At 43.4% G+C, this 17,110-nt stretch overlaps 1 protein-coding gene across 10 annotated transcripts in view; it reads right to left on the bottom strand.

Annotated features, from left to right (window-relative positions):
• The window catches only part of ZMIZ1 (zinc finger MIZ-type containing 1), a 342,305-nt gene that overhangs the window by 159,779 nt on the left and 165,416 nt on the right, over nt 1–17,110 (bottom strand). For all 10 annotated transcript variants that reach the window (XM_062579764.1, XM_062579766.1, XM_062579765.1 and 7 more), the window contains one exon: nt 2,853–2,963. In XM_062579764.1, coding sequence (XP_062435748.1) covers nt 2,853–2,912 — 60 coding nt within the window. In that variant the 5' untranslated portion in view covers nt 2,913–2,963. The remainder of the gene's footprint in view (nt 1–2,852; nt 2,964–17,110) is intronic.

Below are 17,110 nucleotides of genomic sequence, written 5' to 3'. Positions count from 1 at the left end.
GATGTTCATTTGGCCACCTGACGACCTGGCGCAAGGAACCAGGTGAAATGTCTCCAAGTAGGAAACTTTTGAACATTTGACAGAAGAGTCTTTCAAAACCTAGTCAGGCTCTGTCTCTTTCTCTGCTATGAAAAGGGTAAGAGCACAAGATATTAAAACTATGAAAGAAAAGTCTTTAATGTCAAGTTCTTTAAGGAAAGAAAAACAGTCATGCCTATCAGACATCCTGAAGTACTGCTACTTTCAACAAAAAAGTCTTCTACTACCTAACTCTGGTGTTCAGCTATTGGCTTGCCTCACTGCATTTCTTTATGAGCTGAAGGCAGTAGCATTCAGCTACAGATGGTCAATATCCTCTTATTCTCACCTCTACAGAAAATGAGGGCTCTGAACTCACAGTCACGGCCAAGCAGGATGGCTCCATTTCGGGGATCCCTTGTGGAGTTACACATGGCCCTGCCCACCCAAAGACTCTGGACTTTCTGCCAGACAGGAACAAACAAAACTGAGACGGTTCCACGAACGTGGAAGAGCCCGAACCTTCCTTCCTTCCTCTCTGCCTTGATCACTGAAGAAATATATTCTAGCCACTCTGTTAACCAGTACTATATAAAAATTAGGTTAGTAGTTTAACTGAGAGCACCCATCACAGAGCCAAAAATATCTCTTTAGTACTTTAAAAAATATACTTTGATATTTTTATCTTATTGAATTAATACAAATTCTATGTGTACAGAAACTGGCAGGTCTAGAAAAAAGAACAGATCAGCATCCTCCATTTATCTCCGCTTGATCTAAAGGTTTGTTCTTACAGCTAAAAGGTTAAATTGTTCTGTAAGTCACTTCATTCTTCATCCTCTGGACTAGGATGGCCAAAAAGGACACCAATTAGTGCCAGCCCAGGGCATGCATTTTCTGAACCAGATACTTGTTCATAACAAACTGCGACAAAATCCCAAAATTCATTTCCCTTAGGCCTCTAAGGAGCCATGAGAAGCACTAACTTCCACCACAGAGTGATGAAAGAGAGAATGAGCAATCCACCACAAACGGAGGCTGGATTATGACTAGCAGTTCGGCAGGGAGGGATTCCTATTTCTGCTCCCTAACCTACGAACTATAGCCTTAATTATTTAGTTCCAAAGTCCTCTCTTGCAAAGAATCATAGTGAGAAAATCGCATGTTTTAGATATAAACCATTCTTTTTTTTGATATCTCTCAAAGTATCTGCATGGCTAGACTACCAAATGAACATACTTTGTATTCTGTACATTAAAATACATTCTAGGTAATATAATTCTCTACTAATCATCTAGACAAACATGATGGCATAATAATGGAGACTGCTGAAGCTGACAGAATGAAAACAGATAAAAGAAAATAAAGTTTAGAAATTTAGATCTATCCAACATCATCCCCATGCTTACTTTATATCAGTTCCTTTAATTTACAGTCCTTGAACCAACCATACCATATCTCCCATGAAGGGAGAAGTGTTGCGCACCGTCAAGAAACAATATACGTGTCCCACTGCAAAAGTAGCCAGGGAGATTTTTAACTTAGTTAACACAAGCACAAAACTGGAACAGCAAGACTTCACATCTCTAAGCATGCTGTTGCCCAAACTTTTAGGAAAGTAGTATGACAGAAAACTGCTCAGACAACAGGCAAAAATGGGTTGTGAACATTGACTAAATAATGTCCGTCTGTTTTTACACAGTAGTCTGGAAAATTTTAACCAGTTCTGCCAAGATGAACATCAAAGCTCATCTCATGGATTTTCTATTCTAGGGATAACTGACTTAAAAATAACCTGTGTGTTGTTTGCATTTATGCATCCCTTTTCTGTATGCATGCATTGGTTTAGAGATTAAAAACAGGACACATTGGAAAAATGTCAAAATGAGAAACCATTCTCCTGCTCTTGCCACCGACACAGACCCCTCGCTCCAAATTTTCTGCAAGAATTCCTGCATGCAGAGAAAAATATGTGAGGGGAGGATACATGCTGCTTGCACTTCCAGCTGGAAGATCAGAGAGCAAAGTTCACTGAGAAGGGTAAAGCAGGGGAAGATGGCATCAGCTCATTCTATCCTTGCCTTTATAGTTTCACTCTATTACAGAAGCATTTGCAAGTAACATAACAATGGGGAAATCTGTAAATGACTCTTAAAGCCCACCAACTTTCAGTGAAATATAAGGGCCCTTCATCATCACAAACAAATGCTTCTGAAAATTTCACCCAATTTCCTAGTTGAGAAGATTTAATACTTGAATTAACAAATTTGGGTAAATCTCTAATTCCCAAGGACTACGCAGTTTCAAAAATATTCAGGAACATTTTGAAAGATTAAGAGCAAACTGAAGTTTTTATTTTTCTTCTCTGTGCAAGCCAATTAACCTGAGCATTTAGAGGCATGCCTACCATCTAATTTCCAATTTCTCCAGGCAGTGTATGTCTCAGGCCAGATACTGGATTAGAACTAAAATTGGACCATTCAAATTTTGGGTTACTTAGCTCAGAGCAGGCATAGAGAGGGCTCCTCACTATGACACCTGCTGGGGAGGACAGGGTAGGACTAGCACTCTCTTGCTTAGAGCTGAGACAGATTTGGTGAGTCTCCAAGCTCAAGATTTCTTAGAAAGGTGAACCAGAAAGGTTGGCTTTGGAGGTTTATGCACCAGCTCCTGTAGCAGACACTCTTCTCATTAGCCAAATTAGAATACCTCACTCCTACCACTCTCCTCCCCACTAAAAGGCAAACATATTCATCAAAGAGTAATGCACAACACACCCTGCCACACCATGGATTACATTTGTCTAGCAGTAACGGTCTCCACCTTCAGCTTACCTGTTTTATGCACTGCAGCCGGTCATTGGTCTGCTGTATGTGCCTGTCCATAGAGTTCATTTTGATTGTCTCCACTGGGCTTCTACCTGAAAGCCATTAAAATCCCTCAATCTGCAAGACAAAAAGAACAGTAAAGATCACTGAACACAGCCTGTGCACTTCTACCAACTCTACAGTGAGTGAGAGGGTGAGATTTACACAGTAGCAAATTATCCTCCCAGGCGAAGGTTTTTTCCTTGCGGTTTGGGGAGGGGGCAGGGGAGCGCGGGGGCCCACAGGGCACTCGCAGCACTGGCTCTGGCGATGGCATTCCTAAGTCACATGGTGACACCTAGCCAGGTAGAGCACGCTCCCCTGGGAGCCTTTGTGCGACCACTGACAAAGGCTCCTTTTACTCAAAGGACTACTACACAAATGGCACTAAAATGATGGAGCAGCGCTGCTTGCAAGAACTCCTGAACACACTTCGAGATAAAAGAAAAAATAATAATAATCACGATAACAATGAGAGTCTGGGTTTTGCAAGGGCAAGGGCAAGGCGATTCTTCCTAATCTCCCACTGTGAGAAAACACCTCTCATAAATAGTAAATGAATCAGATATGGCAGGGTATTATATGGCCAAAAATAACACAAAACATGTTATTGGCCTGAAGTGATAGGAAGACTGCATTTGTATTTTGAAATAAAAGCACCAGGTGTACTTCGGATTTTCCTGCAATATTAAATCTACTAGATTTAACGTGTCCTTGAGACGGCTGTGATGACAGTGGTAAAGAACTGGGATTCAGGCCTCAGTCAAGATTTTCAGAATGACTGAATTCCAGATACACGATTTGGTACGCATGAACAGGTCTGGTTTTCAGACCAAAGCGCTGAGACAATTCCTACCTTCCAAAAAACCGGCCTCTTTGAGGAATCTCTAGCTGAATGAACCGCTTGTCATTTCTGAAAAAACGTGTCCTCCATCACTAGGTCCCCTCTAACACAGACCACGCAATTTGTGGCAAAGCAAAACTTCTCTGCGACTTTAAACACCTAGTAAATGGAAATGAAGGCTCAGAGCGGTGTTACGCGTTTTAATTTATATTGCTATGGCAGCATGAAACCGTCAGACGAGAACTGACCCCGAGAAGTTACGCTGTCCTGAACAGCGAACCTGCCGGCCCCTACACCCCCCACCAGCACCGGTCACGCGGCGGCGTGCTCGTGGACCAGGCGCAACACGCTAAGCGCGCTGAAAACACAAGGAAGCCAAAGGACCGCGTACAGCCTGCCAGCAGAGGCACGGTCTGCGTTTAGCGGGGCCCTTTCCATCCATGCCCTCCCCAGCCCTAACTAGGCTTTTTCTACAGCAGCAGAACAGCAGATTCGAAAGATAGAAACTAATCAACAGTTTCTGTCCATAATTCGTATTACCATATGGTGTGCACTGTAACTTTTATTTCTGTTTTAAGCAGAACTGCATGAGACTCCAGCCTATACTTAATAAGCTTAGCAGTTTTAAAGGCTTTTTTCTAGAATCTGCTTCTCAGTAAAGGGCACAGAGATGTCTCACACTCACATATATGTGCTCTCCTCTCCTGCTGCGATCGCTTTCATGGCTTTCTAAAACGGAAATGAAACCATACACATCGCACATTGCAACATGAAACTAGCCTTTGCCCATAAATCCCTGTACCTCTGCACAACAACAGGGTGGTACAATCTAAACATTCGTATTTTCACACTCAAGGCACAGATTCAGGAATACATGTCCTAACAGCAGCATGTACTAGCACAAGCAAGGTCTCAGACCTGCACGGTAACCTCTGCCTTGTGAACCTCTCCAACCGCGCTCAGCCGTTCTGCTACTGAGAGTGCTCGCCGGGACACAACTTCTTTCTACGCTCTGCACGCACGTCAGAGAGAGCAAAGTTTTCATGCACTCCTCCTCTTTGAGAAGCTGACTGTTCACCGCTGCCACCTCACACGACTTAAAATTTTATCTCCTCAGTTGAAATACCTCCAGAAGTCCAGCACGCCAGCACTCGGCCCCCCAAGAGAGAGCAGCGTTCCCCTCGGTGGAGACCCCGAACGCATCCCTGTCACGGTGAGACAGACCCCAGACCAGAGCACCCGCGTGTGTCCCATGCAGCTGAGCTGTCTGAGATTTCTGTACCTGACTGATAATGTTCTTTCATGGCTCCTGCCGGATTAGACTCAGGGAAAGAAATCTTTCCTGCTAGACAGCTAAATGAGGTGTCTTGTAACAGCAGCTCAAGCTCCTCATCTCCACACTCCAGACACAAGAGGGTTCAATAAAGCACTCCTGTCAATAAATTATAATACTTATGAAATGGTAAAGCCAGCCTCACATACAGGTATTATCATGTGCTTATGCCCTTGCCACCTTCTCTATGGCAAATGCCATCCAAAGGCCCCGCAGAAAATGTAAATTGCTGTATTTTATTAAAAGCAAGCAACACAGTCTTATCTGTCTGTAAGACCACCAAACCAACCTCAGTGGTCATGAAGTTTAATCTCTCAGCGGACAGCAAAGGTATTTATCGAGAGATAAGCTAGCCCAGACATGACACCACTTCAACAGTGATCCATCTTACGAGTTGGGACACATTATCTGCATTTTAATTGAACATCAGGACAGATGGAAGATGGCATGTTAAAAACAAATATAAACACATACATGCATATAGTTTTTTGTTGAAATATTTGAGGAAATGCAAACTGCTGCTTTTTTTAAATTTTGGAATTCAGGACATTTTTGCTTAATGAACCAGTAAGCTAAATACCATATATCTGGTTGACTCTGTAATACATTTTTTTTCCCTTGTTACTGTCAATTTAACCTCCTCACTGCCACACAGCCACACAGAGGAACTGGGAGCCAGTCTGGAAAGAACATTTATCTCAGGCAAGAAATACAAAGACATACTCAGCACTGCCAGAAAACATGATTCTCAAGGAAAGCCAGATACACCAGTGCTCAGACTGACGGCTAATCACATCAGGAGCTGCCTCTGGTGTTGCTGGCAATATACCTGGGGGCCGGGAGACCGCAGAGAGATTTTACAAAGACAGTGATAACGCCTTGCGCTCATGTGCTGCCGCTCAGGCCAACAAATAATTCTGCGCATTGATTTGTGAACTCTGTATATAATACTACCCCAATTCTCTGCCTTCCAGTTGACCACAAACAAAACCCAAGGTTGCTATCAGCTACCTGAACCGCAACTTACTATTGTGTTTGTCCAAATTGTCATTTCTCCCACGCGGTGCGAGTTTCTCAAACGCTATTTGGAAAACCGCAGTGTAGAGCGCAGAAGTAACTCGCACCTCTGCAAACACAAGGACCAAAGAGAGCTCCACAGTCAGGGCTGGCAGTGCAGTCCCCTCCTTTTGTACGCAGCCACCTCATATAATTTCTTCCACAAACTGATCAAACTCAGTCTCAAAAATAGATCTGCTTTCAACACCCAGTAGCCTGCGCTGAGAGGCGTCCTGACTCGCGCCCTTTCCCTGGCAGCCAGAAGTATTTTTTTCACTTCCATCCCAAACCCCACTTGCTCTCGCGTCCTTAGTGCTCTCTGGCTAAAACAGCCCTCTGCCCGCCAGGCTCCCGCCACCTCCTCCCCTCCGTTGCGCTGACGGACAGCTATCAGCCCTCTTCAGCCTCCCTTTTCCCACTTTGACCAACCCAAGGTTATTTCTTCTCTTCCCGCAGAGACAAGTTCCTCTTTCCATTAACCGTCCTGGGCAGCAAACGTTTGCCTGTGAATCAGCCAGCCCAAAACCTGCACGTGAGGGTGCACCACAGCCTCATACACACTGGTATAACACTCACCCTGTACTTGAAATATCCTGCCTTGATATCCTGCCCAGGAAATATCCTGGGAAATATCCCCAGCCTCACTTCTACCTTTCTCTCGGACGCCTCATCAGGGCACTACGTAAAGGACGGAGCACACGGTGTCCGAGCTGGTTCTGCTGCAACCACAGAGCGCACCAGTGGGAAATTACTACAGCCACTATTATCTAGAAATCTCTTATTCAGAATTAAATGTTTAAGAATGGAAAGAGAAAATCATCCTATTGATCCGAAGTGTTACCAAGGCAGAGTAAGTGTTTCAATACCAGGCTGTTTTGCCTGGAAAAAATAACAAAGAACTACATTTCAAGTAACTACATCTACTACCCAGACACTGCTATACACTGGTCAAATTCCTCATGCTCACATCCACATTCAAAACAAAACAAAACTAAACTAAACAAAAACACCCCCCAAATCTTCTCCTGTCGATCTCATACCGTGTAGCAACAAGATCATCTTACTTGAAAATAATGGTGCTTAAGCTACAGAAAGGCCGGGAGGACAGAGTAAGAGCAGACGTATTTAGTTAAGTGCTGAGTGCTTATCGGGTCACAAGTGAAAATGACTTTGTGGAGTCTCTTGCTAGACGCTTGTATATCAGTATTAGAAACCATGCTAAGATTCAGGCACAGCAAGCAGCTCCTGAGAGACAGCAGGGGACGTTGCTGATCAGGATTAAGGGTACTGACAGAATGGGATAGAGAAGGGAATTTTACAGGGTGCTTCATAACAAATCCCCTCTGTTTTGTGCACACATTAGCCAGAGAGGTCGTACGCTACTGTTTTATATGCTAACTCCATCCAGAAGGACAAACAAAAAAAGAAGTGCTCCTAGCACCTTCTGGTTATTCAGCAATAAAAAGCCCCATTCTTCTGTTGCCTTTTCTGAGGTAAAGACCAATCTCTTAAAAAAAGAAAAAAGAAAGAAAGAAAAAAAAAGGAAAAAAAAAGAATTATTCTTCTCCTTCCCTCTTCCCTCCCCTCTAGCATGTGAGTTTATAGCCCTAGGCAGTAATTAAAGAACCCTCATTTACATATTTATATGATGCCTCAAAAACAGAGAATGTGTTTTTTAAAGGAACAGATGTTTCGACCTGTTAGACTTTTTTTTTAACCCTAAATGTACTTATTCTTTCTTTGTTAAACCGTTATTAGATAATGCTCTCAAATATTAAAAAAAAAAAAAAAAAAAGGGCAGGAAATGTGGCTAAAAGAAAAATAATTTCCCAGCCTTCTGTTATTCCCTGTTTTGGTTAAAATTTCAAGTTACAAGTTTGTGATTATTCTATCAGAAATTGGACTTCCAGTGCACATTACTGAAGAGCTGTTTAGTAAATCATATTCTCTACCAGTTCATAGGGCAGCTAAACAGCCTTTCAAAAACCAATCATTTCAGCACTGCTTCAAAACATTGACATTTCAGAAATTTTAGAACAACCACATTCTGAAAAAAAAGTACGCTTTTAGTTTTGCTTTTTGACAACCCTTACTCTAATAGATAAAGTCTAGCTACGAACCATCGTTATGCTTTAATAACAGAACTTATTCAAACTTCACGTTACTTCTGGTGCAAACAACTACAGCTTCTGGCTGTTCAAGCTAGGTGGGTACCGCAACAGCGAGACACCCGGCAATGAGCGCCAGGCAAGCTCCGACTTCCCAGGGCCAGCCGCGCTGATGGGAAGCCGCCTCGAGCCCAGCAGCACGATACGGAGTCTGCGTGGATCGTGCCTACGCAACCAGCACTAACCACGCTGTCAACTAGCCGTTTCCGTAAGTGCTCAGCCACCCACCCTGTTTTCTTGTTCTCCTCGTGCACGTTGCTGCTATCAACAGCGAATCTCTGCCACCTGGGACACTACAGGGCGTGGAAAAACTGGACGTGCACATCAAAGGAGAATAATTTACCAGCTGAAATGTAAGCACAACCTAAGAAGTCTAGAAAGACTTCTTGGTTGGTGCTTTTTACTCTTCTTCTCCTCTTGCACACTATCTTCCTCTACTTCCTGCTCTGAGACAGAAAGAGAAGTACAAAAATATCACGGGAAACTGCATATGCCAGAGGTATAGGGGAAATGCAATAACAAAGGGTGAATACCAGAAGAAAGCTCATTAAAACATGTCATCTGACTTCCAGCCTAAAATGGTCCAGGTCACAAGTACCTACCAAGGCCTAACCACCAGTGTTTGCCATCAACTGGCATAAGACAGAGTAACTTCTTGACAAATCAAGTTTTTAGTGGATCATTTTAGCAAATTTCCATGTAAGCAGAAGCACATTTTGATAGAACCCACTTGAAAGCTAAGAATGTGCTAGTACATCTGATGGGCAATAAATAACATGCTATGAGGCTACTTAAAGGCGTAAGTCATTGAACAACAGCTGATTAGAATCTTACTGGCACATCACATGGCATTTTTAGACTTAAAAACAAGAGAAAAACAAACAAATGGAGTATTTACCATGAAAGAGAGCAACTGATTTCAAAATTAAGTCTTTTAAAATTGCAGTGGAATCGCAAACAGGAAAAACAAAAGGAAATGACCATCATAATTCATTTCAAGTCTTCTTCTGATTTTTGCCCTTTCAGAGAAACGGAGGAAGATCTTCCACAGGAGGAAAAAAGGGTGCTGAAATAGATAACAATGGCGAATCCCCACTGGTACCCAGAAGAAGAGGATCCAGTTACCAGGTTTCAATCTTCACATGTGACAAGCACACCAGCAGTCACCATTTGGGGAACTGTACGTCTGTCGTAATTAAAAAGGTCTAATTGGCAGCCACTTCAAACCAGCCAGTGGAAGAAGGGCAAGGGAAAAAACACAGGAAAAAACTCATCAGTTGTGAAATTTCTTCCTTCACGTTATTGCACAGGTGGGAGAAAGAAGAAAACTGCTCCCTAGGAGGGAACCGCGCAGGAATCCTCCGAGAGGAGGGATCTCTCCCCCCTCCTGCCCAGACCCATCCCAGCACAGAGCGGCAGCTGGTTCATACCGTTTATTCAACCAGCTAAAACTAATAGTTTCCTGCATGTCTCCAGTACGCCACGGGCCGTAGGAGAGGGCAGACAATTTTTATCTAACAAGCCGCTTCGATCGAGCAACAAGCCAGGCTACGAAGGGGGCGGCGCGGGGCGGCGCTGCCTCCCTCGGGCTGCCCGGCGGAGCCGCGGCGCCGCCCCGCGCCGCCAGGGGGCGCCAAAGCGCCACGCCGCCGCCCGCCGGGCCGGGCCGGGCCGGGCCCCGCGCCGCCGCCGCCCGCCGGGCCGGGCCGGGCCGGGCCGGGCCCCCCGCGCCGCCGCCGCGGTGCTCCCCGAGACACCGAGCTCTCAAATGGCCGCCGGCTCCCCAGGCGGGCGTGAGCAGCGTCACTGCCTCGCTGCACACGAGCCGGGCGCTCGCGAGACAAAAAAAAAAAAAAAAAAAAAAAAAAAAAAAAAAGCTCAGTCCCCACTTGGCCTTTTCTAAAATTAAAACAATTTTTAGAAGCTGTTTCTCGAACTATCGGAACACACCTGTGTGTACACACACACGTTCGGGCTACTGATTGCTTATAACTACACGAGTTCCCCACTTAGGTATCGAAGCTAGTGCCCTCCTGCAGTGCAACAAAAGAAACCTGAAACAGCGACCTGTAGGCAGGCCTCTAAATGTAAGAGCAATGTACAGCTCCCTGTCCATGCTTCCACAGAGGCAGGCCCACATGTCTATGCCATACTGCAGCAAAAGCTCTTCTGCTCAAGTCTGCTTTGCAATAGCAGAATTTTCAAAGAGGCTCTTAAATATTTTCCTTCCAAGAATAAAAGTGGAAAAAGTTTAATATCTATCCATGACCACTAAATAGTCAGTAGCCAACTAAATATTTTCCCTGCTAGATACAGTACTCGAAACAATGAACAGTATGAAATGTCAGGTGAAAGGCCATTTTAATCATTAAACACTTGAAAAAGGAAGTCGTTCTTACAAAGCTTTATTTACCATAAGCTGCTAAATAGCTACTGCTATTGGCTTTGAGCTACTAAAAAAGGGCCAGATGTGAGACAAAGCAACGTTTGTGAGGCCGGGTGAGGAAGAATAGATATTTGTGCTGCGCTGCTTTCCATTGTTGCTCTACAAATGTGCAATAATCCCCAGAAGACTTTCTATCATCTTTGACTGAGAGAGAGAGAGAGAGAGAGAGAGAGGGAGAGGGAAAGAGTTTGTGTGTTTGCGTGTGCGCTTGCTGCCAACAGGCACAGCTTCAGTGAGGTGGGAGTGGATTCCTTTAATTTATGGTGGCTTGAGCTGCAAGTCTGGCAGTGATGCTGGGTTTAAGAAAGCTTTCTTCACAGCCGTGTGCTTGGGAACATTATTATATACGTAGCCTATTATATACAGGCATGAACAGCCAGCCAGATACACACAAAAGCAAACCCACTCATGCTTTTGGAAAAAAAGACAGCATGACAGCTTGCATAAGCAAGCCTGCTGGACTCCTCTGGGAGCAGGAGCGGTGGTGTGCAGAAGTTGTTCAATCATGAAGCACATCTGCAGCCTGATTACAAAAGCAAAGGTGGTAGAGCTAGCTTGAAGCGCACAGCACTGTGATATGACCTATGCTTAAAGCAGAAAAATAAAAAGCCCTGTAAGAGCAGGATCATGGGGGCACAATAATATCCCACCTCTAAATAAGGAGAGTGCTCCTTTGAGCCTGCACAAGTGGATCACTGGCCAGCACTAAACCTAAAGCACATGAACCGTCTCCTGCACTAGTGGCCCTCACCTCCGGCCCGCTGGCTGAAATGACTGGTTTGCTCAGGCCAAGAAGAGTATCTGTGCAGAACCTAGTTCCACGTAATTGCCCTGCTGCATCTTTATATTATAAGGTTGCTTTCCTTGCATCCCACTCAGCGCCTAGTGTCATAAGCTCTGTCAGCTTGTTATCTTTAGGGAGAGCAAGGAGGGAAAAGGACACAGCAGTTTAAAACAGCAAGAGGTAATAACACAAAATTAAAGGCAAAAGTGCTTGGAAGTGTGCTCCTGGGGAGCCAGGACTGACAGACCTGCTGTAGCGCTCTCAGAGGCTTTGCACACTCCAGTACAGACAGATCAGCTAGAACAAACATTGACAGTTCCACAGCAGAGTCCACTGATCCAGCGGTTTATTAAATGTGCTGTAGCTTACAGGTAAGAAATACTAATCCTCATCGGGACAGCTACAAGCAAATGAGCCATCTCTACAAGCTTGCAGTGTTGTACTCAAACCATGTTATAACTAGTATCCCTGACCACTCAAATAACACTGCTGTAAAAGACTTCCTTGATAAACTGCAAATTCTTAAAATAAGACAGAATCCAGCAACTGCTCCTCACCTCTTAGGCTCAGTGGAAAGCCTGAAGAGAAAATCGGGTGAGCATGAGAACTGGGAAGAATTTGCATTCTGGCACATGATGCCCACCTCTATATCTGATGAAAGCACATTTCTTTCAGAGGTTCTGTCATAAGATGTTAAGTATTTCCTGAAAATTCTTTGTGTTTACAGAATACTGAGATTTACATGAAGTGTTGATACCATCATCTGTATGATGGTAGCTCATATGTATTTTGAGGTCTGAGCACACAGACTGTCTAGAAAGTTTATGAACTGCAGACTTTCCTGGTCTTGCTAGATATCATCAGCTACAAATAAACCTTGACTGCTTTGGACATATTCATCCAAGCTATTTATTTAAAATCTAAAGGATAAGCTACAGAAGATAATCTAATATAAACATTTTCGAAGGGTCCAGAGGAAACAGTAACAACCAAAACTGTACAAAGATCATCCTAGAAGCAAGAGAAAAGAAAGATGGAAGAGAGATGGCACTAGCGGCAAATATTTTTAACAATTCAACAATAAACTACCAAAAAGTAAAGATGCTACTTTGTATTTGCTATGTTCCGATAACATCTCTCTTGAACTAGACAGTCCGCGATGTAACAAACCCGGAGAGGTCAGAACCTCTTGGGCCTAGCCTGAAGAAATGCTACTAGGGAAAAAATGTTTCAAGTCCACTGTGAATTAGAAATGAGAAGGATTTGCATTCTGACACTGAATGCCCTCTTACTTATCTGATGAAACTCTGCATGTTTTGGAAGCTGAACTGTAACATTTGAAGGAAATTATCTGCTGATTTCTTCTTGCGATACTGCATCATCAAGACTTACACCACGCATTACTCAGTCACAGGAACAAGAATACAGTCCCCCCATCATCCATAAGCTACATTCCTGCACCCAGTACAGGAATGACGATAGATTCGGACTCCTTTCTAAAGTAGGATTAAGCACTGTGAAGAATACGTATAATCAAAGTAGTCAGTAATTTCTCTTTATGGTCTACAAACATGAGATTTATTCCCTTCTTTTTTCATCCTACGAGAACTAAAGAACTGCTCCCAGGACCAATAATTTCTGGTTAGCCACAAGGGACTGCATCACGCTTTTGCAGAAAATCACTCGGGGAGAGGGAAAGAGAGAAAGAAGAAGAAAAGCATTACCTCAATTAACAAAGTCTCTAGAGAGCAAAACAACCGAATAGCTGCTTTGGGAGGCAGGCTCTAATAACTTTGATATCTGCCATTATCCTGGTCTGTTCTGATGAAATTTAAGTAAAGATTTACCCAACTTCCCAGAACGGAAGCAGGATGAATTCCAGGAGGACCAGCAAACCTATAAAGGCTAAATATAGCTGAAGAGAGAAGGTAGAAATTGGATGGCTGTGAATTTTTGTAGCCAGACAAACAGAATAGTCACCAGCAACTGAATTACATTTTCTGCACTGCTTTCAGTGTTTACTGAAACGTGGCTCCTCTCAAACTCATCTATTTTGAATTATAAAAATTTAGTGCTCGGAGATGCTGATTACTTAAAATAATTTAAACTAAATATATCAGACATCTAGATACCATATTTTATCTTCTTCATTTTAAGACAACTGATCTGAGATCCAGCATACTAATCACCTTGACTTGGGGAGCAAGGCATTAAAACCAACATATTTGGTTTTATTCAATTGTCATGTAAACAAATGTCCATATTTCAAGTCACTACCAAAACCTAAATGAAATAAGAAACTTTGCTGGCAGTCTGGGTAAAATGATCCAGGATTGGGCAAGCAAAACAAATGACTAAGTTTATCCCTGAAGGAACATTTTTTGTACGTATGAGGTGAAATACTACTGCTGTGTATTTTAGTCTCATCAACTCTGGCTCAAGCACCTGAAATACAACCAAAATGATGGATTCATTGCTAGCGGAACCTTATTAGGAAGTCCAGAAGTATTTTTGATATCCTATAATTGATTTCTAAAACAGAATATAATTAAAAGCATAGTTCTAACTCTAACACCCTTAATTCCAAGAAAGTCAAAGCTGCACGCACTCCTAATATTTTACCATTTATAATGTAATAGTTTTTCTTGAACGTGCTCATAATTACAGTTACACAGAAATTTTTCTAGATATGTAAATCACAACACACTGCAGGAACTTACAGAACAAAGTCTGCTGCCCTCAGGAAAGATTTTAACTGAAATACCAGTGAACATCTGCACTGCCCCACTCTGTTTTCTCACCAATACTATCTTATCACTTGCGATGACCTTTGTATCTAGAAACTGGTCTTTGAGAACTACACCACTGAACAGACCTACTTAAGAGACAAATAAGGAGAACTTTACATTTACCAAGAAATAAGATTTTTGGTAGAATGAAACTTAACAGACAAATCAGTTTTAAAAAGTCTGATGTTACAGATTAAAAGATCCATCCCTGCTCAATTCACAAATCTCTTGGAGTAATCAGGAACGGACTTCAGCGGCATTTGTTCTAAAAGCGCAGATCTCTACCAGCTGTGCCTGCATTAGGTCTCTCGGCCTCAGGTGACAGTGTGAACAAAGCTGAAATGGCATTTGGCAGAAAGCAGCATAGGTATCGAGCGAGTTTTTCAAAATGCGCTCAAGTATTCAAAAGCAGCAACTGTGCAAGTGCTAAATTGGGCTTGAACAAAAGCTACCGTGACGGAAGAGAGGATCGGCGTGGTATCCCCTCTCCAGAAGGGGGTGGCGCAGCTCCTGTCGCCACCACAGCTGCTTCAGCTGGGTCTAAGCGGGCAGCAGGAGCACGGCAGGGAGGGACAATCACCTCGCCAACCGAGCTAGGCAGGCTTCCTGTTTTTATTACAGACAACGTGAACAGGGATACATTCCTAATGAATTATTTACAGGGTGGTCCGTGAATTCAGATACCTAGACTGCGCTGTGTTTTTACCACCACCCTCACTATTTCACGGTATCTGCCCAGAAGCTTTTTCCCGTAACTGCAGGGCGCTCAGCCCTGTGAGCAGAGCCCTGAGCTCTCCTCCTGCCACTAAAGGGGCCCTGTTGGTAAGTACTGCGCTTCCTCAGTGCCTTTGGTTTTCCGTTTACACCGAGAGCTCCTTGGAGTAGAAACTATTTCTATCAAGTGCACACTACCCTTTCTGTAATTTCAAGACACAGAAATTTGAACATTCAGCCAGACTTCCCAATACAGAATTAAATTAATCTCATAAACCTACACTAGATGTCCAGATGACATCTGAATGAAAGCAGTTTAGGTCCAGATGGCATTTTCTTTTCTTACAGCCATACTCCTCCTTTTTCCTTCTCTCTCCCTCCTTTTTTTTTTTTTTTTTTGGTTTAAATGCTTATTATGGCACTGTGTAACAGACCTCAAAGGCTAAACACTTTTCTTCTTTGTTCCTGACGGCAATACTACACACTCCAGAGGTCAGCTTTATCGCCTTCAAATTTTTCAGCGCCCCTGCCTGATTAGACATACTCTGGAGCTACTTTCATTCCGACCAAACGTGATGTGCCGGTGACACGCATACAGAGCTGGCAGGGCAGCACAGCAGAGGCTCCCGCGGGCAGGAGCGGGCGTAACGTCTTACTGGAAACAACGCGCAGTTCCGCAGAAGAGGAAAGAAGTGTCCCCCCTTGAAAAGGTACCCGTGGAAAGTGGCTGTACTTTGTACCCAGGGTGGCACGTCGCATTTTCGTTCCGAAGAACTCAAGAGACACGCTGTTGTGACAATTTAGAAACACGCACAACGAACTGTTTCTATTCAACTTCTCTCTTCTTATCCTTTGCTCTTGATTTTTGTCTTCCTTGAATGGCTGTATTTCGGCACTTTTTTTTTTTTTTTTTTTTTTTTTAAATAACTGTGGTTCATTAAATCTGAAATTTGGAGGGATAATCTCTCAATTCATTTTTAAACTAGTCTAACTGCCCACCAGGACACATCACAAGACCTAAAATGTTCCAGGCAGGGTTAGGAAAGCGAGGGGAGGCCACCCAGAAAGGGCGTCCTGCCGGAGGGAGCAGCGGTTCGCTCCCGCCCCGGGGCAGGGGAAGGGACCAGCTCCGAGGGGCAGGAGCTGGAAGTCGGAGTTCATTAGTTCTGGATCTGTCTTGCTTGACATTAATTGAGCCGTTCAGGAAAAAGTATATAGTAACCAGCAGGTTTTCCTTCACAACAAAAAAATCTCACTGACCTACACCGGTCACGCTAAGTTACACTACCTTAATGACTGACTTCAGTCATCCTTTCACACAGGACAAAAAACCTCCCCTCCCCACCTTCTTTGCTACATTTGTTCAGTTACCAGCTCTGGAAAAGAAAATTCTTATTCTCTCAGTTTCCCATGCTGTCTATGAGCTGGTTAAAAGTTGGCTAACAGTTATGCAGGTAGGTCCAAATCTCCTCCTCCTCCTCTGGCATCGGTGGCCAGTAAAGCCTTCTAGTATTCAAAAAGGAAGACAGTAAACTATTTCCAAAATAATGCAACGCCCTATCTTCCATCTCTACACCTCCCAGCTTATAAATTCAAAGCTGGAGCAGCAGGTGAACAGCTACGTAAATGTCTTCTACCAACAGTTAATTTCTTGGTTATTCACAAACAGCAAGACAATGAATATTAAACGAACGCCGAAATTAGCTGCAGGCAAGTAAGCGTAATTTTAAAAGAAAAGTCTCATAGAGCAAAACCCAGCAACCTCTGTGCAAGGAGGCTGTGAGGTATGTTACAGTATGTAAGGTAGGTTACATGCCTCTTGGCACGAACACTGGATTGTACAGGCAAATGGAAGATGAACAGCATAAGTATTTGACAAAATACAATCTCCTACTTCTAATGCAGTATTGTGAGAGAACACGACTTTTCAATCGCTCACAGGCATGCTTCTGAACTACTTCTCAATACTTTTCTTTAAAGAAGTGAAAAGTATTTGAAACCTTCTCTTTTTCTGACCTGTTCTCTAAAATGGATTATAACCAAGTTAGGTATCTGTTTCCTGGGATGACTCTTGTTTATTTGCAAGCCTCT

This window comes from Rhea pennata, chromosome 7 (assembly GCF_028389875.1).
Source record: "Rhea pennata isolate bPtePen1 chromosome 7, bPtePen1.pri, whole genome shotgun sequence".
Taxonomy (NCBI): domain Eukaryota; kingdom Metazoa; phylum Chordata; class Aves; order Rheiformes; family Rheidae; genus Rhea; species Rhea pennata.
The sequence above is the reverse complement of the archived record's forward strand: the minus strand, read 5'-3'. Positions and strand labels throughout refer to the sequence as shown.